This window comes from Fusarium redolens (assembly GCF_020744475.1).
Source record: "Fusarium redolens strain MPI-CAGE-AT-0023 chromosome Unknown BKA55scaffold_6, whole genome shotgun sequence".
Lineage (NCBI taxonomy): Eukaryota > Fungi > Ascomycota > Sordariomycetes > Hypocreales > Nectriaceae > Fusarium > Fusarium redolens.
This window is the reverse complement of record NW_025763669.1, coordinates 135184-157306: the sequence shown is the minus strand read 5'-3', so window position 1 is coordinate 157306 and position 22123 is coordinate 135184. Positions and strand designations below refer to the sequence as shown.

Here is a 22123-nt window from a genome sequence, read left to right as displayed (position 1 = left end):
GTTATTATATTATACTTAAGGTTATAGTAAGTGATTTAAAATTAGATAAAAGTCTTAACTTTAGCTTAGTAGAGCTTGACTAATTTATACCTAGTGCCTAGTATATTATATTACTACTTAACTTATTCTTTATTAAAGGATTAAATAAAACCTATTAATACCTGGCACTTCCTATTCTTAGCCCTTATATATTGCTATATTTATAGATATAATTAGAAAGAGACCTTGCTTCTATCTTATAAAAGTTTATATATTTAATTATAAATAAGTTTACCTATTTAAAACTTATTTTATTATAACTAAGCTTACTTAGTTAGGCATAAAAAGTATTATTATAATTTAGTTTATTATAAGCTCTTATAAGTAGTTATATATACTAATATAATTATTATAATAATAGTTATTAGCTAATCTTTTACCTTATAGTATAATAGTTAGATATAGCTTTTATAAATATAAAATAATATAAAGATATAAGATAACCCTACTTTACTAGTTATTGTAAATTTTAATAATTTTATATATAATTTTATAGAAGTTTAAATGCCAATTAGTAAAAAGAAAGAATTTCATTCAAGATAAAGTTATTATAATAAATATACATTATTAATATAATATATTCTATCTTATATTATATTAAAGTTAAAAACCCTTATATTATTTTATCTTTATTATACAGCCTTGCCCTCACTTTATATACTACTATGGGCATACACTATTTTAAAATAATATTTATATTATAATAAAAATCTATCTTTCTTATTTATGAATCAGACGAATGATTGCCTGGCCCTCCTCGCCTCTTGATTGTTCCCTACCACTCTCCTGACTGTCGGGATCAGAAGAAACAAGCCACACCGTTGTATCACCACTCGCTCTGCCTCCTCCCGCCGATACGCCTTTTAGGTTTCCGGCTACAATGCGCCTATCTAGGCCACTTGCCAACAAAAGCCACTGCCCAGGCCACTCGCCCAAGAGAGGTAGTGGTTTCCAGAGCAGAATAAACATGCTGATACAACAAACCAGCATTACGAATGCCTGTAATGCAATTCCTGACCCTGTCATTCCGGTCCCTGCACCTTGAATCAATCCCACCACGACAATCTGCCCATCCCAAAACTTACTATCATCTGCAGGCATCATCTCCTTGACTCCATTTATCCCAAACCCAGTCTCAACGAGTTTGAATTTCGGGTCATCATAGAAAACCTGCAATCTGGATGTACAGGGCTATTATGGACATTAGGCCACTCATCCTGAAGCTGAGGGAACGTGATGTCCGTGGTTGGTAGAATAGTATTTCTTGTCAGTTCCCATAGCTTGTCCACGTTGGTGAAGTTCTTAAAGTCATCGAATATAGAGGCGTTGATAGTTGCAAGGGCGAAGTTTCCAATCGACGTGGTGCGCCAGTGACCAATGTCGAAGGGCTGCGGCAGACAGCGGACATCAGTTAGCAGTTCAATAGTGTAGTCTCGGTATCCGAGGGAATTGTTCCAGGACAAGTATCCGGCACAGGCCTGCTGTTCAATCACATAGACACTAGTGTACCTTTCTTTGGTTGGCTTCGATGATTCGTTATCATGATAGTAGCCCGCTATGGCAATCATAGTGTGATTATCCGTATATAACTACAATTATTAGAGTTTGGTCTATACGATGCCTGCTGAATTTGAGGGCGCCCCTGAGATTATCATTGAGTTCGAATGAGACGTAAACCTGGTTCGAGACCAATAAGAGGCTTTTGCGTCAAACATCAGACAAATAATCAGAACGTAGAACCCTATTGTATACACATGTTTAATCTAATTCAGCCATTATCAATTTGCAATTCAAGAAAACCCTTCGCTTAGAAGTATCACGCAAGTAAGCCTCCTATAATCAAAGCGGCAAGAGTTATAATGAAAGCAGCCGATCCAGGCTGTAGAGAGGCGGAATCGTTATCATCATCGTCATTGCCAGCGCCGGATTCAGATCCATTCCCTCCACTCGAACCTGATCCGCTCTCCTGGCTCAACACAAAGACCTCGCCCGTCTTGTCGGAACTGAACCACAGCCGGCCTTTAGAGTCCCATGCCAGACCAACGGGGCGGAAGCAGTCATCCGGACATTTTGAGAGATCTTTGTTATAGATGATGGGTGTAGTGGCGTTTGTACTTCGTGAAGAAGATGCAGGGCGGCCGTTTTGGAAATCTACGTACGAGACTTTGTAGCCCACTGGCGGATTACGGTTCCCTAAGGGTTTCAGAAGTGGACTGGGTCAGGGGTCAGGCAAGGGGAGCTTACAGCTTCCGTGGAAAGATATATAGGCTCTTGTGCCATTCTCGTTGAACTTCAGGTCTAGAGGCGCGGTATGGGCTTGGAATGCAAGTACTGGGGCAATATAGTCGGATTTGCATTCCGCGTCAGTAAGGGCGGTAGCTTTATCACCGTCAGCCTGACGATCAGCTGGGAATTGATCGCCTATTTTGAGGTCGCCGAGACTAGGGAAGTCATTTGTAGACCAGAGTGTATAGCAAAGAGGGTAGCCGTAGTTACCACCCTGATCATCAGAGCCGTTAAGATAGCCGTGGAAGTTCATCTCCTCGCCTGGGTTGTCCTCGTGGATATCTTTGCCGTCACGATGTAGATTATCAGCGGAATTCTCAACGCTGAAAATGCCGCCTGTCTCAGGATGCTCTGCTACGCCGACAGAATTGCGCAGACCCCAACCGATAATCACGCCATCGAGGTAATCGTAAGGTTTTCTATCGGAATTGCTGCTGAAAGACGAGATGTTAAAGGCGCGAATCTGAGAGCGCCCAGAGTCACGATCTTCAGCCCCTGCGTCATCATTCCCATCGCTGCCGCGGGACACGAGCAGCATATCTGGATGTTTCTGCGAGATAAGCAGGGTTCGTGAGGTGTGACCGCCATTAGTCATATTGGAGACTAGAGTCTGGACGGAAGAGTTTCTGAGGGTCACTTTAGACGGGTCATAGGGCCAGGCAAAGACCTCATCGGATGTAGAAGCGTAGAGTGTACGTCCATCTTTGGAGAGGGCGATGCCATGGTTTAGCTAGTACAGTATATTACTTAGTTGAGGTCAAGAGATGGAAGGTCCAGGATCTGAGTAGCTTACATTATCCTTCTTTAGCAGAGTGGTCTTCTTTCTGACTTGCAAGCAGGTTCCTCCTTCATCATCGAGTTCGAAATGGATTATACCATTTCCAGGGTCTATAACAATGAGAGCACCCTCGCTATCGAATAAAATACCTCGAGGTCGTCTGAGCTCATTGGCAATAATACCGTAGCTCCAGTTGTCTTCGGTAACGGGTGCAGGATAAGAGGTTTTGAGGGTCTTGAAGTTACATTGTTGGCCTGAAGCGATGACGATAAGGAGCGTTATGGTGACGAGGAGGAGGATGGACGCCATCGCAAAACGCGGGGTATGAACGACGTCGGGATCAAAAGGTGGATTAGACCAGGGTTGATGGATGTAACCGAACTATGGGGATGTTGATAGGACTATATATATACCCCGGGTATGGGTATTGAAAAGCGTGAAGTATAAATGAGGATTAAACAGGATGATGGAGGAAATAGTTGGAACAAATGACTAAAGTCGGAAGCGGTCATTAACGACCTTGGCCAAGAAAGTTGCATGACTTCATCATCCAATGAGACAGAAGACAGGGGCCCAGAAATTTTAGGCTAAAGCAGGCCGATCCTGGCAACTGCTGCCAACTAACTTACCCTAGATCCTCTACATCAAATAGTTGGGGGAAGCCAACGGCAAGTCCCCTCTGGAAGGCATCATCTGGGGATGCGGCCATGAAAACATGCGCTATGCCGAAAAGACTTTCTGTTTAACATATCTATAGTATAAGTACTAATTTTGCAGACTCTTAATTTAACATGCATGATTGTACCAGAACCCCTCAGCATACATACGTTACAAGTAGTCCGAAAGTGCGGTATAATGTCTTGGATGTAAGTTGACATTTGTGGCTGCAAGTACATAAATAAATCACTTGCAGGTTAAAGATACTTCCTTGAAGTGTTTAAACAGATGAAGGCTAGGGGACAAAACTAGGCCATTTAAGATGGCTATAACTTATCTCTTGATAGTCCGTCTAATTTTAAACTGGTTTGCCGGTGTCAGGAATGCACCAATGAGCGGAATGTGGTCACTACGTTACAAAAAAAGTCGAATCTCCCTCTTCCCTCCAGCAGGCTCAAGAAATTATGCCAAGAAAATCATGAGTGCAGGCGTCTGTAGCCTCGCCTGAACCCGCTTCCATACTGGCGGCTTCTGGAGACGTTCAGGCAATCCATTACAGCAACAAGTAATTGAAATCAAGAGGGGGGGGGGGGTGTAAACCCTACAATCCCGAGCTCGAGGAATAATGAGATTGTGATCTTCTCAGAACTTTCGAGAAAGGTAGGGCCTACAGATCTGTGCTTTACATATCAGCTTATCGAGTTCTGGTTCGCAAACGCCCTGGAATTGGAGAGTTTACGATGCCCTGCAAACGAGGGGGGGCTAATAGATAATGTATAAACAGAATGATTAAGTAACGCTGATGGGTTTAAGCTAGGCATATTACATCTACAGACTAGCTGGTTTTTGTAAATTGATCTGACAGGTTTCTAGTCAGTTGATACAGTACTCCAGGGTGATTCTAGACTTTGGCGGCCATCTCCGCCATTTGACCCTTAGTCTCGAATAACTCAAATTGCTGGCCGAACTGGCCATAAACAAAATAATACGGAAGTTTGTTTCAGCTTCCAGGTGGAGTGAAACCATCCCGCATCAGGAAGCAGGAAAAAAAGTCCCTTGTCTGGTTCCCCACGGCACCTATTCCGATGCCGTGGTAGCCGGATTCTGGGCGGGTCATTGATAAGTAGCCCCATCGGGCGATGGATCTGGCAGGCACTGAGTGGCTGCAGCCAATGCCGACGTTCCTGAGTTATAGCGTGTACAGCATCTCGCACATACTGCGCACACAATACTCGCGCGTTGCACGCGCATCGCACACAACATCCTGGTATAGCACTGATAAGTAACGCTTATCGTCGCTTGGAGGTCTGACAACGACCAATAACAGGCACGATGTGACAGCAAAATGGGAATGGAAACAAGGCCAGTGGTATCGTACCCCACAAACGAGTGCGATAACTAGGTGGGCACGGGAGAAGCGGCAACTGCTATCAGTCAAATCTTCAATTATGCGAACCAATGTGGGGTTCCCAGGATCTAGAAATACAGTATTAGAGCCTGTTCGCTTTGCGTCTCTCGATGTCCATTTTACCTTGTGGCCTGTGTCCTTTCACCTCATCCACGTCTCCAGCTGTCGCCCATCTCTGGTCAATCCGGATTCCTACAAAGCCAAGGACTCAGGCAGACATGGCAGCTTACAATGAGAAGCTCAAGGGCGGGGACCACGAGCTGTCCCTCGAGTCAGGCAGCGGCGACATTCCGGCGGTCGAAGACTTCACTTCATCATCTGACTACAAACCCGGCGTCTTAGCAAGCCTCCGCCGCTTCGAGGCTCGCATGGACAAGGCTCTAGGGGTCGAGTCTGAGGCCATCGTACGCAAAACAGAAAAGGACAAACGACCTGTACCATGGCACGAGGAGCTCAACATGGCCCTGATTTGGGCCTCGGGTACTATGGGCATAAGCTGTTTCGCCACTGGGTTCCTGGGTTGGGAGTTCGGCCTGAGCTTGAAGCAGAGTCTGCTCATTTACGTCTTTGCCTCTATCCTTGGTGGTTCGGTGTCCTCGTACTGCGCTACCTTTGGTGCGGCAACCGGCCTACGTCAGGTTTCCGTCTCCCGTTACAGCTTCGGTTGGTATCCCAACAAGATCATTGCGTTCCTCAACGGTATTGAACAGCTGGGTTGGGCTTCTGTTGCCACCATCAGTGGTGGCCTGGCCCTTACCGCTGTCGCGGACGGCCACATATCTCTCGTTGTCGGCGTTATCATCATCGCCCTGGTTTCGCTCGCCATCAGCTTTTTGGGTCTCAAATACATCCTGATCTACGAGCGCTATGCCTGGTGCATTTACTTCATCGTGTTCATGATCATCTTCGGCATGGTGGGACCGTACGCTGATAGCAAGACCCCTGCCTCTAGTTCAGGCATAGATCTCTCGGGCAACGTGCTTTCTCTGATTGCCATCGTTTACGGCAGCTCCGCATCGTGGGCGACTATGGCTTCAGACTACTATGCGCACTACCCAGCCAACACATCAAGGCTGAAAGTTTGGCTCTTGACTACTGCCGGTATTGGTATCCCTACAGCGATCGGCATGACTGCAGGAGCTACGGTTGCCAGTGCGCTCAACAATGTCGACGCCTGGAAGGCCGCATACATAGACCCTCACCAGGGTCTTGGCTTCCTCATCAGAGACATGCTGCATCCTCGAGGCTTCGCCAAGTTGCTTCTCGTTCTGCTATCCTTCAGCGGCATCAACACCAACATCATGTCCCTCTACTCATCGGCCATTTCATTCCAACAGATGGCCACCCCGTGTGCCAAAGTTCCTCGGTTTGTCTGGACACTTGGTAATTTCGTAATTGTCATAGTTCTGGCTATCGTTGGTCGTCAAAAACTCAACACATATTTGCAGGACTTCCTGAGCCTCCTGGGTTATTGGTGCACCAGCTACTTCGTCATCCTTTTCGAGGAACACACCATCTTCCGCAAGCGTGACTTCGCCAACTACGATCTTGAGGGCTGGAACGAACGGAAGAGGCTGCCACATGGCATCGCTGCCTCCGTTGCCTTTCTTTTGGGTGTTGTTGCGTGGTGCATGGGAATGGTTGAGACCTGGTTCACCGGACCACTTGGCAAGTTGATTGGAACATACGGAGGCGATGTTGCAAATGAGTTAACCTTTGTGGTCACCGCGATCGTGTACCCAGTTGCTCGGTATTTGGAACTAAAGTACTTCGGCAAGTAGATTAAAGTTCTCACCTTAAAAGGGACTGACATGTGTCCTCTCTGCTTGACTTGCTATTGATTTGCGCAAAGATACTGGTCTTGATGAGATGTTACCCCCTGGATCATTATCGCGATACTCGGTGCTAGAGATGTCAGCCTTGTTCAAAGTCAACAACCCAATCTCCGTAGCGTGGTTAGCTGATATAACCCATTCCGCTGGGACCAGCCAATTGGAGGTCGCGCCTAATTGGTAGTTTAGCCCCAACCCAACTACCAGAGTCCAATAATTTGCGATCGCGGGGTTTTATTCTCTCCCTGCATGCCTGACTTGATTCTATTGGAGCGCAGTTAAAGGAAGATGATATGAGAGTGTAGCTAGGTGTAAAGTGACCTTGCATAAGCCATTCGTCCTACCTCTGTGCTATAAATACAAATAGATGTTCCATCGCTGTTCTGATCAAAGTCAATTTCCTTTACCTTGTACGAAGGCACCTCGCTCTCTGAGTACCACTTCAGGAAACTCCTTGATTTTTAAATCTCATCAGCATGTTTTACCGAGCCAAATTCCAACCTGGAGACAAGTTTATCCACGGGATATATGGCATTCAATAACATGACCAAAGCCCAAGCGGCCGGCAGCTGGATCTCATTCAAAAGTTCGACAAGCTCATCACTGGACAGGTTCACCTTGATCGCATCACAGTCCCAGGTGCTAATGAGATGAGCACCCAGATCTGGCTCTCTTATTGGTGGCCAGAATCCCATGCAAAGTGGTGGTCATCGCCTGTTGTGAAAGAGTTTTGGGATGAATTCCCAGCAGACGCAGGCATGTGGAGAGAGATCCTTACAGCTACTGCCAATCGAGTGCAAAACATGTGCACTGCTGAGTTGAAAAACGGAATGAATGGTGTTGGAGAGATGGAGCCATTTGGTGACAAGATCGGATATTGGGGCTGCGTTCGGCATCGTATACCGGACATGAGTTTGGGTGACACGTTGGCGGCGGCGGCACTCGCTCGCTTCGAAAAGCAAAAGACAGAACCTGAGCCCATTAAAGATGATGATGAGATAGATTCCGGGAGTGGCAGCGAATTTGAGGATAAGCCTGGGGAAGATTCTAAGGATGCTATTAATATTAATGGTAAGAAACTGCTTAATAGGCAAGGCTGCGGCATAGTTAAAGTCTGTGAAGACGAGGATGCAGATAATCCTGAATCTAGAGATAAGAGTCAGGAACTTTAAAGAATAATTAGGGGCATTAAGAGGGAGTTACCTAAGCTACAGGTTATAGAACTACCTTAAGAACCTAGGTATTAATTTCTTAATATCTAGCCATTGCCATCAGCACCACCTGCCAGTACTATCAAGGCAGAACCTACCAAAGAATCTAAACAGCCTAAGGTACTAACGACATTAAGACCTATCAACCCGGCAAACAATGCAAAAGCCATAAACGAATCCCAAGTCTCACCCCCTCAAGGTCCAGTTCAGCCAGTCACCTCGACGAGCTATCAGGCCTCTTCGTTGGAGGAGATGCCTCCACGAGTGCCAGAGACAACAACTATTCGTCCTGGTAGAACAACTGTCACCAACCTACCGGACAACATCTGCTTTCTAGTCGAAGGCCAAGACCATGCGGGCATGTCTGCTGAAGAGAAGGCCTTGTGGTTCGAAGAGTTCGACGCGCTAGTTACTGGCTGGATGCGCTACCTAGTAGAGGATACCACTGCCAACGGACTCTTCGATGTGCGGATGGGTCATGTCTCAGACTATGGAACGTTCAAAACTGGGACCCCAATCAACTTGAACCATAACAGGAAGATCGAGATGTTTTACTGGCAGGACATGAGCAAGTTTGACCGGGTCGGCAGAATTCACAAAGGCCACGTCAAGCTTGGAAAGCGGTGGATGGAGATTTATGGGCCTGGTGGAGAGATGGGTGATAGTAAAGGCCAAAATAATAGTAGGTAATTAGGGATAAAGGTAGATATTAGAAATAAGCCTAATATACTTAATTAAGATAATAAAGTGCTTTTTTGGAGATTTTTTATTTAATTAGATATTTGTAAAAAGGCATAAATAATAGTAGATAATTAGAAATAAAGGCAAGATACTAGATCAGCTTTACATAAGAATAAATATCTGCTGGACTGGGGTGGAACGTCCTAGGATATCAAACAGCCTGAAATAGAATAAGTTAGGATGGAGCATACACTAGGAGATCACGTACTAGCCCAGATTTTAGGCTAGTACCTATCTCATATGAGGTGCGACGTATTTAAAGGTCCTAAAATCCCGACACGAATCTGGAGCGGTTTTGGGGACCCCAAACATGTCCCAAGCTCCGACCTCCCTAGCCTAAGCTCAGCGGTAGCTCGCGGTTTGTGCAAATGGCTAAGCCGACGTACATGTATGAGAGGGCTTTAGGCCCAAGCCAACCAGAGGTGCGGATTGTGTCAATTTTGCCAGGTCCGCAGTCAAGCACGGTCAAATTCCGCCTTGAGACGGTCTCTTTAGCCCATGAGCCAACATTTACGTGTCTTTCTTAGACGTGGGGAGATCCATGCAATCTTTCGACGATCGAATTAAACGAGCATCCCTTCTCCGTCACCAAAAATCTTGCGATTGCTTTGCGTCACTTGCGAGACGAATGTCAGGTTGTCGTAATCTGGGCCGATGCAATATGCATAAACCAGCAGGACCTTGACGAGAAAGCTACCCAAGTACCCCGGATGACAGAAATCTACAACAAATCGAAGAAGGTTATTATTTGGCTTGGAGAGGAAGCCGAGGACAGCTGTTACGCGATGAACTTTATCCATGGTATCGATCGCCGCTTGGCTTCTAGGGCTCCTCGGCTACGAGAAGACTATCTTGCGATGGCGCAAGCTTTTGACGATAGAGCCTTGCGAGCGATAAATCGGCTACTCCAACGACCTTGGTGGAGCCGAGCCTGGATCATCCAAGAAGCAACATGCGACAATGAAACCTTTGTTAGGTGTGGCAGAGATGTAACCGATTTCACAGCATTTGTGGCGACCATCAATTGCCTGGTATATTACGTCGTACGACTCTCTTTGCGAGGTCATGGTATTCTAGACACTCGGTAGCTGCAAAGGGTCATAGCGTTAGACCAGCTCAGGGAGCAGCGAGGGCAGTCAAAATATCGCCCATGCCTGCTGGACATGCTGGACACTTTCCGTACGTGTGAAGCATCTGACCCGCGCGACAAAATCTTCGCTCTATCAGCGTTAGTTACCGGGAGGGGAAAAGAAGCAGCGACTCCAGATTATTCGATCTCCGTTGATCAGGCTTACAGCAAATTTGCGTATCTCTTCATTCTGTCAGAACGAACTCTAGGCATTCTAGGACACTGCCAAGTCGCGGTTCGAACTATTCACTCTTGGTCATCGTTCAAACTCATCACCCCTGATCTTATCCCCAAAAGCGTCCTGCCTTCTTGGGTTCCTGATTGGACCATGATGCTGGAAACAACGCCGTTTGAAAATTACCAAAAGCCAGGCGTCGACCAATCTGAAAGGGTGTATAACGCAACTGGGTCATTCCCTCCATCGGTTCACTTTACTGGGGGTCTTGGCACATTATTTGTCCGTGGCTTTACTTTTGATAGGATATTATTTATCAGCCCCGAAGCTTCTTCGGCACAGCTTACGACAATCAAGTCTTGGTACCTCTGGGTCGAAACCAAGTTTGGAAGCACCTATTTTACAGGCGAGTCGATTCGGGAAGCTTTCCTTCGCACTATCGTAGCAGACGTTAGCGTGTCGGAGGGGCGCTGTGTTAGAGGGGGTCAAGCAAAATGGCCGGTTCAAGATGAAGCGGGAAGCTTAGAAGGGTCGTTCGATTCGTAGTCACTCATTCGGATAGCAATTCATAGTCGGCGGTTTTTTGTTTCGGAAAAAGGCTATATGGGACTCGCTAGGTTTGATGCAATTATAGGAGACCAGATCTGCCTCCTTCACGGTAGATATGTACCGTTTATTCTGCGGCAAAAAGGAGAGATGCACCACCTTTTCAGGGGCGAATGCTATGTTCACGTCTTAATGGACGGAGAAGGAATAAGGTACCCAAGCATCTGGAAATATTTTGCTCTTTATTGATATAGTAGTTAATCATTTATCTTACTACTACAGCTAGAGCAGTTTAAATAACTCTATTAATATAAAATAATATAGTAAAATAATAATAAAAAAGACTTAACCGCTGTCCCCTAGCTTAATCATTAGTATAGGACGTAATGTCATAGACTAAACTCTAGGATAGCATATGATGTCCTGTTAAAAATATTAGTATAGTATGTAGTGTTCTAGAACATATAGTATTCTAGCACATTTTATACCTTAGCATATACGATATCCCAGTACACGACTCCTAAAAGACTCCAGGTTAAAAGACGATACATTTAGGAGACACTAAAAACGTAAATGTCTAGGTGCCGTTATGATATATTCGCCGTTAAGGGAGAGGTCGTTTAGGCAGAAAAGAACTCAGTTATATACTCGTCCAAGGACTGGCGCTCGGGAAGGCTAAAGTTTAGAGCCCCGACCCTAAAAGGAGGCCTCGGGATGTCTCCCATTTGAGGTTACTATGATTTCCTGGAAGAGCAGAGGGGAGCTGATGAAAGACTGAGCCGAAGCTGAGCAGGGGGGTGATGAGGGCCATAAAAGCGGCCACCCAGGATGACTAAGACCACATCTGAGTTTCGTCTCAGGATACCGAGGTATAATCTTGGTGTTTTAATGCTTTCGCAAGATAATCTCAGACTGGATTAGCGTCATCTTATAAAATAACCCGCCATTCAAAAGACACTGACAGAGAGAGCTAGTGAGTTTATTCGGTTGAGTTCCGCATCGCGAGATTGACGCCGAAAAGGCTAAAACAACAACACGTTGTCAGAATTTCCTAAAACGATGCAGAGTAACGAGCTCCGAGAAATCATACTCTAGCGCAATAGTTCCTGAGACAATAGCTCAGTGTGATTCGCTGGAAAGTCAGATAGTGGTGTTGTGAAGTGCGGGGTCCTGGTCTTATGATAACTGAAGGTAAGATGTTTGTGTGTATGAGCTTCCCCTCCTTGTAAAGTCGAGCCGAGGTTTGGACAAGGCTCAATAGTTTAGCTGCTAAGATGTAGAAATTCTTAGACGATGAGAAAGAATTGAGCATAGATGCAGAGGATTGTATTAAAGGGGAGGCAACTTGATAAATTATGATAAATAGATGCGATTGTCCCTTCAAAGTGAGTTCTTCATCTCACAAGCCTTTCAATCATTCCAACAACCCCGAGCAAGTCACAAGTACACCTCATTCCAATCATTGCCTCATTACAATCATGAAGTTCAACGCCATCCTCTCATTCTTCGCTGCAGCGTCAGTCGCTCTGCCCACTTCCAACCCTTCTTCTGAGCTTGAAGTCCGTCAAGCTGGAAGCATCACTCGCGATGATCTTTCCAACGGCGCTTCATCCGCTTGTCCCCCCGTCATTTTCATCTATGCTCGTGGCTCCACTGAGCTTGGGAACCTGGTAAGTTTTGTCTTTAATGATTTGGATCAAGTTGACTGATTTGATAGGGAACACTTGGTCCCCGGGTTGCCTCTGTGCTTGAGAGTTACTATGGAAACAACAAAGTCTGGATTCAGGGCGTGAGTAAATTCCCCTGGCAATAACAAAGTTCAACTCTGACTTCTCTGTTTACAGGTTGGTGGAGCATATCGTGCAACACTTGGAGATAATGCCCTTCCTCGAGGAACCTCTGCAGCAGCTATACGAGAGATGATTGGGCTTTTCAACCTTGCAAGCACAAAGTGCCCTTCTGCCAAGATTGTTGCTGGAGGGTACAGTCAAGGCGCTGCTCTTGCTGCAGCCAGTATCGAGGATCTCAGTACTACTGTCCGCAACAAGGTCGTCGGTACTGTGCTGTTCGGATACACCAAGAACCTACAGAATCTTGGTCGCATTCCAAACTACCCACGAGAGCGAACCCTTGTTTTCTGCAACGTTGGGGACTTGGTTTGCACTGGCTCCCTGATTGTTGCTGCTCCTCATCTGGCTTATCAATCTGATGCCTCCGGGCCTGCTCCTCAATTCCTCATCCAGCGCGTTGCTGCTACCTCTATCTAGTTGTGTTGGGCTTTGGTATGGAGCGAAGAAACAGTGCTTAGGATGGGGTACTTGGGCTCCCTGCGCAGTGACGGAAACTTTCGCTCTTTATTATGGTTTGTTTACTGTGTTATTGTTGCTGTTGTCGCTCTTTTGTTCTTCATTCTTTACTCCTTCAAGCAGTTAGTCTCTCTGGATTTTGGAAGCCAAAAACTCTTTTTGTTCCTCTCGATATGCGCTGTACTTTCTAGCTGAGTGACACGAGTAAGACGTCTCTAGATCTATGGCATGTGTAGCTACATGCATGACATTTCTTCATGTACCAAGCGTTCCTCGACTATTCATAATCCACGCCGTTCTTGAGAGTGCCGATATGAGTAATCTTGACTTCCATCTTCGTTCCAGGTACAAGGTATTTCGGTGGCTTCAATCCAGCACCAACACCTACACATTCAAGAGTCAGTTCATGTTCAGATTGTGATCCAGCATTAGAATGACTCACCTCCCGGAGTACCGGTCATGATAACACTCCCTTTCTGCAGCGTAGTTCCGGAGGAGAGATGTGCAATTAAACGAGGAATAGAAAAGACAAGATCGTCGAGTCTTGCGTCCTGTCGAACATCACTGTCGACGATTGTCTGTAAGTGAAGTAACTCAGGTGATGTTATCACAGAGCTTGAAACCAGCACGGGGCCTAGAGGCGCAAACGTATCGAAGCCCTTGGAAAATCCCCATTGCGGTACGCCACCAGCGAGGTTCGGGTCTCTCTGCCATTTTCGAGAGGAAATGTCGTTGCCTGCTGTATAAGCGGCGACGTAGTCGAGAGCCTCAGTCTCACCAACGTTCTTGGCATCCTTCCCAATGATTATGACCTAGTTGTCTTAGTATTGGTCTGTAACAGTTGGGTCTTTGGCATACCAGTTCTCCTTCGTAGTCGGCTTGGTCATCCTGCGCGATTTTGGGAATTATGACGTTAATTCCGTGGTCATGTATTGTTGTTGAAGGCTTGAAGAAGATGGATGGAAATGGCGGGGTCTTTCGTCCGGCTTCACGAACTATAGGTCAAATCGTCAATACGCTCATCGCAGTAACCCTTGTGTTTGCTGTTGTTTGAGAAGATGGTTCCTGGCATAATGATTACTCACTGTGTGTAGCATAGTTGAGTCCCACGCATCTGAGAATGGGTACATCGCTAGCTACCAGCGGGCCTAGCAAGGTCTTGACCGTAACCACTTCATCTGTAACACGCGTGACACCAGTTGTGTCATAAATGTCATCTCCCTCGATAACTCGAGCTTGAAGTTTCGTCTCCTCAGTCGTGTTTCCAAGATCAAAGTCGGGAGTCGGGAGGATGGGCTCTCCGCGCAGAAGACGCCCGTCAGTTGAGACGAATCGAATCAATCGTTGCCAAGCTACCTTCATTTCGAGTCTGAATGAAATTAATTACTTCTCGCTATAACTTTTCGACAACTGAACCTCACCGTACCAAGTATATGTCTGGCGTCGGTCCTGAGGGTTCGGCATCTTGGACCGCCCGTCCCGATGGTTCCCCGAAACTGAAGCTAGCATGCTCAAGTGGATACTGCGAAGCTGATCGAACCAATTGAGAGAGTTGCTTTTGAAGTAACGGATTGAAGTGCGTAACCTCGAACCCTGCAATCGTCAGAAGCGAGATGGAGACGGAGGAAACAGCGTCTTCCCAATTGGCTAGACAGACACAGCCCAAACCGAAGATGGAATTAAGTTTGGAAGAGCCGTGATCCCTAGTTTCCTCAATCAATATTTCTGGGGTAATGCGGAGACAATCGTTATCAACCTGGGTACAAAAATCGGCCCATCCCAATGTTGCCCCGATCAAGCTCCTTGTGCACCTCCAATCGTACCATTGACGAAACCACCATGTCTCCCCGAGAAGACTCTCCACCAGCCTCGGCCAAAAGCGGAACTTCTCAGCCACAAAGGGCAAACGCGTCGGAGCCCGCACCAAAGAGACGCCGAGTCGCTTTAGCTTGTTCGGCGTGCAGAATCCGCAAATCACGCGTAAGATTAATATCTAGCATCTTATTGGACAACTGGCTCATAATCTTCAGTGTAATGGGTTACGACCAAGATGTGACACGTGCGAGAAGCTTGGATTCGATTGTTCATATGAACAGCAAGAAACCTCAGCTAATCTTCTAGTCCCAAAAGAGTAAGGCGTCTCTATCCTCACCTCTCCACTACCCTAGACTCTCATGAATGTTCTATCTGACTTGAAGATATCCTCAGTATCTTTGCTGCATTGGAGGCCAAAGTCAAGCTTTTAGAAACAAATATCGAACAGCATAATGGTAGACTGAATTTGGTTGAGAGTACACTAAAAAACTCGGGAAGCTCACGTCAAGATGTTGTGCTTCCGCTTCATCATCAACCAGGTGACGTGGTGGTCAACATTGATGAGATGCGGGAGAGTAGTGTTGGCCAAAGTATGACTGATGGCATGGCTGTCTCTTTTGTAGACGAGCAAGACTGTGGTTTCTTCGGTAGGCCAAAACGGGTTGTCCCAGTCGACGTCCCTCTAACACTTGCACTTTACTAGGCCCGTCGTCCAACATCGCGCTCATGCGGCACATACTGCGAGCCGTCGATACAAAAAGGACACAGCACTGCAACCAAACTTCATTAACGCCAGCTTCAGAGTACAGTGCCTATGAAGGTGGTCTAGTGAGCAATTCGAACGCGTTCACGGCAGCCTCAAGTGAGTCCCATAAGGCGGGCGCCAATCTCCTACCACCAGATGAGGTCATGCAACGTCTCACCCGTGCCTACTTTGACAACACCGGGCTCTTGTTTCCGTATATACACGAACAAGAGTTTCTCGACACTTATGAGCGATTCCGAGCAAGCGGTTTCCGAGGTAATGTTCGCCGTACCTGGCTCGGCCTGCTGAATATGATTCTTGCAATGGCGACTTGTACCTCTTGCTGGGAGGACTCGGGAAGTGAGAGTCACTTTGAGGAGTCTGATGTCTATTACCGCAGGGCCCAAGAACTTTGCCAAACACAGATGTTTAGGGGTACTACTCTTGAAACAGGTAGAGAGCCACCTTCAAATGCCCCGAATCTTGGGACTAACAAGCTTCAGTCCAATATCTCTTACTTACGAGCCAATATCTTCAGGGCACGCATAAGTCTGTTCACACATGGACCATTCATGGTCTTGCTGTCAAAGCTGCCATGTCCATTGGACTTCACTCAAGAGACATTGCGTCCAAGTTTACTCCTCTCCAACAAGAAATACGAAAACGCACATGGTATGGCTGCATTTTGCTTGATAGGTCAGTAGTTTCGTACCTGTGATCATGCTGTCCTCGCAGTACTGGCAATATTTGGCAGATAATATGCTGTTCAACATGTTCATACTGACAAGTTCTTTCAGAAGCCTCAGCTTGACCTTTGGGCGCCCATGTGCTATACCAGAAGAGTACATTCGCTTGGACCTTCCGAAGGCATTACCAACAACGATGTCAGCTTCTGATGAAGTCCATCAGATGAGCACTGCGTTCTACAACGCCTCTATGTGAGACGCCATTGCATCCCGACTTTTCAACAACTGATCTGACTTGTCTAGAACTCTCTACAGAATTATGGGCAGAATAATTGGCTCTCTTTATGGCAATAACCTTGGATGTGAAGACCAATCGTCAGATACAGCCACAATGACATCTATGATTCAGTTCGGCCAGGAACTATCAGACTGGCAAAACGGTTTGCCTCAGCATATGGCTTTACGGTCTGTTGATAATATGCCCCAGAATACCGATGAGGATGTCAACGATCCATTACGCGAAAGGTTCAGAATCATTCTGACACTCAGATACCTCAACGTTCAACTGCTCCTTCATCGCCCAATTTTCATTCGGTCTTTAGGTACTCTGCTTAAAGGCTCTAAAACGCCATATCGCAACGCGGGATCCATTAACAGTATGCATGCCAACTTCGACAGAGTCTTCGTTCAAGTGGCCGAAAACATCATAGACATTATCTACGCCATATTGACGAGGCCTGATCATGGACGCCATCTGATCGGAGCCTGGTGGTTCACTCTCTACTATGGTGAGTAACCAACCCCGAGGGTTTTCTATGGTGGTCTGACTCATGAAATAGCCTTCAGTGCAGCTTTGGCGATCTTTGGTAGTCTGTTGATATCGCTCGATGCCGAGGCTGGAAATGCTGGCCGCCTTGAAAGCGCTAAACGATATCTTGGCAAGACTTGTGAAGCTCTTTTGAAACTCAGCGACCATAACGCTCTTGTTTTACGCTGCGTCAAATTTGTCCAGCAGCTGCTCCGGATTGTGAATGCTTGGGGTTAGTACTCCTATCGACTGCTTATCATCCTTCGCATTCACTGACTTCTTCGCAGATACAAACACCACCAAAACGGCGGAACCTAACGGAGAATCTCTGGAATCGTACTTGACGGCGGAAGGAGGTGCTATTAATTTTGACATTGAGTCCGATTTGCTATCAACTATGCCAACATGGGAGACATCAACGCTCGGTTTTGGCGATGAGCTTGAGCTGGGTCATTTCTTTGCTAGCGATTCCCAACGGTGGTTTGAACAGACACAATGGTAATTCCGATATGTTGGTGTCACAAGAGTCCCTATGACGTAAAATGGTAGAACGCGTAGCGCGTCATATGATGGGCCTCTTTGGGACAATGATAACAGTTACCGCAATTGACTGTCAATGTCTCCGCAGTCGTGTCTGGTAGAAGGGTTAATGAGAATTGTTACCACAAGTATCCGTAGAATTATCGGATCTGAGACTCGGCAGTTGGTAGGTACTTGATGAACTCGGCGGTTGACGAGATGTGCGAGAACCGCTTAGTCAGCGGACTTCGCGTTTCCCCACGGGGAACTATCGGTACGAAATCGCAGCAATTTACGGATACGCCATAACTGGTATACAAGTAATTGAGGGCGTTAATAGAGGCAATGGTTATAGATTATAAACTTCTGGAAGAATATTCTATTCACAAGATCAACTACCAGACTTATTCTACTCTATTCTTCTTATCAATCATGTCTAAAGAAATCTCCCCTGGCGGCTATCACTGGATCTCCGATGCCATTAATAGCTTCGATCCAGAGACCGACTATGAAATTATGTGGCGACTCATGTCATGCTACAGATCCTCCGATTTCATGAACAACATGATATACGCCCTTACGTTTCCCAATTTCATCATCACAACCCACGGAGCCGAGACTGTCTGGCGCTCAGATGGTGGCAAGGTTGTCAAGCGTGGAGCTCAGCGTGTTGAAGACACCGAAAACTACAACATGACGTGGTGGCACTATGGGCCTAGCGACAAACGATGTCGAGATGCAGTGGACCATATCAACAACCTTCATGCATCTCTGGCTCGTCGCTACCCTGGCAACTTCTCGTATAACGAAGATTTTCTATACGTCACGACTTTCAGTGCCGTACTGATGCACCGTCTTCGCCTTCGGTTGGGACTATCAGGCTTCACTGAGAAAGAGAAGATTGCTGCTCACCACTTTTGGCGGGACATGACGCCACTCTTCATCAAAGAGGATGGCAAACCTGTTCACGGATACCCTGAAGACTTTGAGGGTTGCATCCAGTTTTGCGAAGACTACGAAAATGAGGCACGCGAATTTGATGTGAGAATGCAATACATTGGCTTGGCAATAATGAATCAGTTCGCTTTCCGGTACTTTCCCCACGGCCTTCGGTGGCTAGGAGTGTCCATAGTGAAAGCTCTTACGCTGCCAACAACTCTCAAGGCGATGCGGATCGAACCCATTAATCCTGTCTTTCAGTGGTTAATTGTCCTTGTGGTTGGAACCGCAATGAGCTTTGCAGAGACGTTTTTACCAGACCCACGTGAGTCGTTTTGGAAGAGAATTGAGACATTGGATGTAGAGCAGGCGAAGGCGAGAAAAGATGATATCAGGGGAAGTGATCAAGCGTATTGCAAGTATATCAGATCTGAGTGGAGTGGCCCTGGGTGCCCCTTTTCCATGAAAGCTGAATAGTCGAAAGAGGAGTCACAGGTAGGATAGTGAACTTTCATACTGAGACATAGATAAGGTTCAACAACTGAGATTTAATGCCTTTAATTACTAGATGATATTGCCTTACTAGACATCTACCATGGGTTCTTAGATGCCCAATAGATAATCTAGTGACTGTCTTAGGTGAATGTCCTTCTGCCCATCCAAAGACCGAGACTCTAGGAGCTCATGCTCTGTATTCCGAGGGGCTGAATTCAGCCTCTCTACATCGTTGCAGAGACACAAAGGAAAATCTCTACCCTCTGGCAACTTTCTCCGACTAACGCACATGTCTACTGTCCACACAAGTCCCAGATATGCCTCTGGATGTCTCACAAGGATATCAACCCAGTCCTTCATAGTTTCTTGACCTGACTGCAATGAAAGCTTGTCAAATGACTTGGCCAGCTTGGCAACGTGTTCTGCTGCTTCCTTCACCCACTGAGAGCCATAGTACTGAGCCAAGAAAGTGTCGGCTGCATCTACCACGACTTCGAGGTGTCTCTGCATGGGCTCCAGACCAAAAAGGGGCCATTCTTCGATATGACTCGAGGCCAACTCGCCATCATAAGACAGGCTTGTATTGATATGATGTAACGAAAGGGGAATCGCAAGGCAGCCCATCCTTCATCACGATCCAGTCAGCACACACACCGAAAGATGGCCAGAGGGAAGAGGTGAGCTGACTTACACTGTGATGGGAAGATACTTCGCCAAGTGAGATCTTATTAATGACCCAATACATTTTGATAGACCCAGAACAGAGTCTTCGATATCTCCACGAATCTCGGTACTTCTGTTGCCATATTGATAATCCACACGGTGAAAGCCGGGACTCCCTGTTCCTGAAATCTGTGCGAAGATTCTGCGATTGCAAAGAGCTATGCAAGACGTGCTAGATGATATCAGGCTATATACCATAGAGAATTGGGGTTCCAGAACGTACTGGTAGTAGATATACATGAGATTTGTATGTACTGCGACGGAGTTGGTGGCTTCGCCCTCCTCGGCCGTGTTGACTTGATGCACGGGAGAAAACTCGGCCATGGCTGTCTCGTACCACTCCTCAAGAAGATCACAAGACTTTCTGATGTTCTCTTCTTCCTGCGCCGAGAAGTCTGAACTTGACTCCAGCCGTGTCTCAAAAGGGTATGCAACCGGAATAAGCTCTGTCAACAACATCAATAGACTCAAGTTCTTGGAAAACAGGGCTATTAGTTGGCGTTTAGCCGTAGGTGAGAAAACATTTGATCGATGTATCTCGCTTTGCAAATCGCCGAAGCCCAACGGCAGGGAGTTCTCCATATCAAGCATATCAGGCGTGATCTGTAAACGGAAGCGACAAGTAAGAGACGATAGCCTGTCACAGATAATGCAGCACCACCAAAGTCTTGGAAGTATTCTGGACCGTGGCTCATTTGCTGTTGTTACAACGTCGCAGATTCCTGCATGACGGTGGGCGTTAATGAGCTTGGCATGATGGATCCCCAGGCTTAACCAAGTTCTGTATGGCACAGGCGAAGTTGTCGCAGGCGATTCAGGAACCCAATTCATGAGCATTAATGCGGCCTGAGCAAGTGGTAGATGAGCTCTCTCAGCCTCCATATCAAACACAAGCTTTGCACTGTTTACTATAACTGTGAGACTGTAGTTTAGATGTTGGATAACTCACATTTGCTTTTCGATATAGATCAGCCCTCGCGGAACAAATATCGTAATATCCAAGTTGGCGCAGAACAGGAAGAGGAACAAACTGTATGTGATAGTTAGTAAGTAACTCCACGAAGACAAATAAAGGAACTTTGAACGGAACATACAGTACTACTAGCAAACAGCATAGCCCGAAGAACGAGAAGAGACATGGTGGCTCTTGGTGAATCGTTTAAGGTTAAAGAGAACATTTCCCAGAACTCTCCCTCGTCAATCAGAGGGATAAATACGTGGACATATGTAAAGTACGTCTTCATAAACACGTCCAGGATCAGGGGATTCGGGACATGTAAGCACCCCTGAGCTTCCAGATAACTGACATCTTGATAAGGAATTGCGTGAAGGTTCCCAACTGTCAGAAACTGGAAGTAGGAGTATAAAACAAGTCCATCCTGTGCTAGCGGTGTCATTAGGTGATCCTGTATTCTGCTGAAAGATATTCCCTGTCTTTATCAGAAATCGGATTTAGCGTATAAACTCACAAATCTACTCACCGACAGGATCTGCATGAGAATGATTCTCAGTGGGCATGCAGGAGCTCCAGCTGTCGTAAGCCGCAGAATCGGGGATAGAGGCAAAGTCCAAAGAGTCCATCTGCCAATTTTGCCATGTTTCTCCAGCGCTCACTGGCTGTAACGGGCAATTTGAGCTGGTCAGTTGAGGCAGCGATATCTGGCTATCCAGACTGAGTGATCCAGCCGCGTTTGGTGTGAATTCGCTGCTTCGGGTGTCGGCTGCATTAATCGTCTTCCGTAATGCTCTTCTTTCGGAAGCATTCCGATTCCTACCAAAGACTTGTCAATGAATTGAAAACAAAAGCGGGAAAGAAGCGTACGACTCACCTAACAGCTGGCGCTTGAGATATCTGGCATTCTTTATCGTCCAAAGAGCAATTCGTGCATGGCTGGCCATGTACTGACACGTCGCATCGGACTTTTCTTGACCGACAAATGAGACACGCCTGCAACGAGCGCTTGTGAAGGGCTTTAGACCGGGTCATAGGTTTCGAGGCTGGAGCCAATGATACTGGAAATCCTTATATTGAAAGTTTGAGAGGGAAGCGGAAGGGTATGATGAGGTTACTGTAAGATTGCGGGGAAGGCCACTCAAAAACTGGTTAGTTACTTTTCGATACTGTACTCCGTACAGACGGACAGAATAGAAGTTCCGTAATCTCCGACGAATTATAGGGTCCCCACGACCCGAAACTCAAAATGTTTCTTAATAAACCATTCCCTTGTCGGCTCGGATACGAATTCGTTCTCCGGCAGTCTCGGGGGTACTGTGCGGTGTTTCAT

At 46.4% G+C, this 22123-nt stretch overlaps 9 protein-coding genes across 9 annotated transcripts; 6 read left to right on the top strand and 3 right to left on the bottom strand.

Moving 5' to 3' along the window:
- Nucleotides 1-1547: 1547 nt before the first annotated feature.
- BKA55DRAFT_563427 (soluble quino protein glucose/sorbosone dehydrogenase) lies at nucleotides 1548-3625 on the bottom strand. The gene is made up of 3 exons (XM_046192387.1): nucleotides 3119-3625; nucleotides 2284-3055; nucleotides 1548-2232 (listed from the first exon to the last, which is right to left on the bottom strand). The coding sequence occupies exons 1-3, from the start codon at nucleotides 3410-3412 to the stop codon at nucleotides 1856-1858; spliced, it is 1443 nt and encodes a 480-aa protein (XP_046050674.1). The 5' UTR covers nucleotides 3413-3625; the 3' UTR covers nucleotides 1548-1855.
- Nucleotides 3626-4985: 1360 nt separating this feature from the next.
- BKA55DRAFT_563425 (permease for cytosine/purines, uracil, thiamine, allantoin-domain-containing protein) lies at nucleotides 4986-7191 on the top strand. The gene has a single exon (XM_046192386.1). It carries the CDS (start codon nucleotides 5279-5281, stop codon nucleotides 6947-6949), a length of 1671 nt encoding a protein of 556 aa, XP_046050673.1. The 5' UTR covers nucleotides 4986-5278; the 3' UTR covers nucleotides 6950-7191.
- A 124-nt stretch (nucleotides 7192-7315) lies between these two features.
- On the top strand, nucleotides 7316-8901 carry BKA55DRAFT_662359 (heme-containing dehydratase protein; the record flags this gene model as incomplete). Its single annotated transcript, XM_046197630.1, has 3 exons — nucleotides 7316-7511; nucleotides 7554-7929; nucleotides 8446-8901. Exons 1-3 carry the CDS (start codon nucleotides 7477-7479, stop codon nucleotides 8899-8901), a joined length of 867 nt encoding a protein of 288 aa, XP_046050672.1. The 5' UTR covers nucleotides 7316-7476.
- A 419-nt stretch (nucleotides 8902-9320) lies between these two features.
- On the top strand, nucleotides 9321-10816 carry BKA55DRAFT_725228 (heterokaryon incompatibility protein-domain-containing protein; the record flags this gene model as incomplete). Its single annotated transcript, XM_046201101.1, has 3 exons — nucleotides 9321-9374; nucleotides 9480-10020; nucleotides 10057-10816. The coding sequence occupies 3 exons, from the start codon at nucleotides 9321-9323 to the stop codon at nucleotides 10800-10802; spliced, it is 1341 nt and encodes a 446-aa protein (XP_046050671.1). The 3' UTR covers nucleotides 10803-10816.
- Nucleotides 10817-12280: 1464 nt separating this feature from the next.
- BKA55DRAFT_688118 (cutinase-domain-containing protein) lies at nucleotides 12281-13069 on the top strand (the record flags this gene model as incomplete). Its single annotated transcript, XM_046199169.1, has 3 exons — nucleotides 12281-12472; nucleotides 12520-12591; nucleotides 12647-13069. 3 exons carry the CDS (start codon nucleotides 12281-12283, stop codon nucleotides 13067-13069), a joined length of 687 nt encoding a protein of 228 aa, XP_046050670.1.
- A 158-nt stretch (nucleotides 13070-13227) lies between these two features.
- Nucleotides 13228-14470, bottom strand: BKA55DRAFT_725226 (uncharacterized protein; the record flags this gene model as incomplete). Its single annotated transcript, XM_046201100.1, has 4 exons — nucleotides 13228-13492; nucleotides 13551-13920; nucleotides 13967-14103; nucleotides 14194-14470. 4 exons carry the CDS (start codon nucleotides 14468-14470, stop codon nucleotides 13386-13388), a joined length of 891 nt encoding a protein of 296 aa, XP_046050669.1. The 3' UTR covers nucleotides 13228-13385.
- Nucleotides 14471-14947: 477 nt separating this feature from the next.
- On the top strand, nucleotides 14948-17664 carry BKA55DRAFT_592498 (fungal-specific transcription factor domain-containing protein; the record flags this gene model as incomplete). Its single annotated transcript, XM_046195403.1, has 9 exons — nucleotides 14948-15088; nucleotides 15139-15239; nucleotides 15317-15570; nucleotides 15627-16121; nucleotides 16172-16364; nucleotides 16466-16606; nucleotides 16670-17142; nucleotides 17194-17394; nucleotides 17450-17664. 9 exons carry the CDS (start codon nucleotides 14948-14950, stop codon nucleotides 17662-17664), a joined length of 2214 nt encoding a protein of 737 aa, XP_046050668.1.
- Nucleotides 17665-18113: 449 nt separating this feature from the next.
- BKA55DRAFT_509064 (uncharacterized protein) lies at nucleotides 18114-19097 on the top strand (the record flags this gene model as incomplete). The annotated part of the gene is made up of 1 exon (XM_046187498.1): nucleotides 18114-19097. The coding sequence occupies one exon, from the start codon at nucleotides 18114-18116 to the stop codon at nucleotides 19095-19097; it is 984 nt and encodes a 327-aa protein (XP_046050667.1).
- Nucleotides 19098-19223: 126 nt separating this feature from the next.
- Nucleotides 19224-21737, bottom strand: BKA55DRAFT_537512 (uncharacterized protein; the record flags this gene model as incomplete). Its single annotated transcript, XM_046189926.1, has 7 exons — nucleotides 19224-19740; nucleotides 19807-19980; nucleotides 20062-20732; nucleotides 20788-20868; nucleotides 20933-21222; nucleotides 21320-21609; nucleotides 21661-21737. The coding sequence occupies 7 exons, from the start codon at nucleotides 21735-21737 to the stop codon at nucleotides 19224-19226; spliced, it is 2100 nt and encodes a 699-aa protein (XP_046050666.1).
- Nucleotides 21738-22123: the final 386 nt, after the last annotated feature.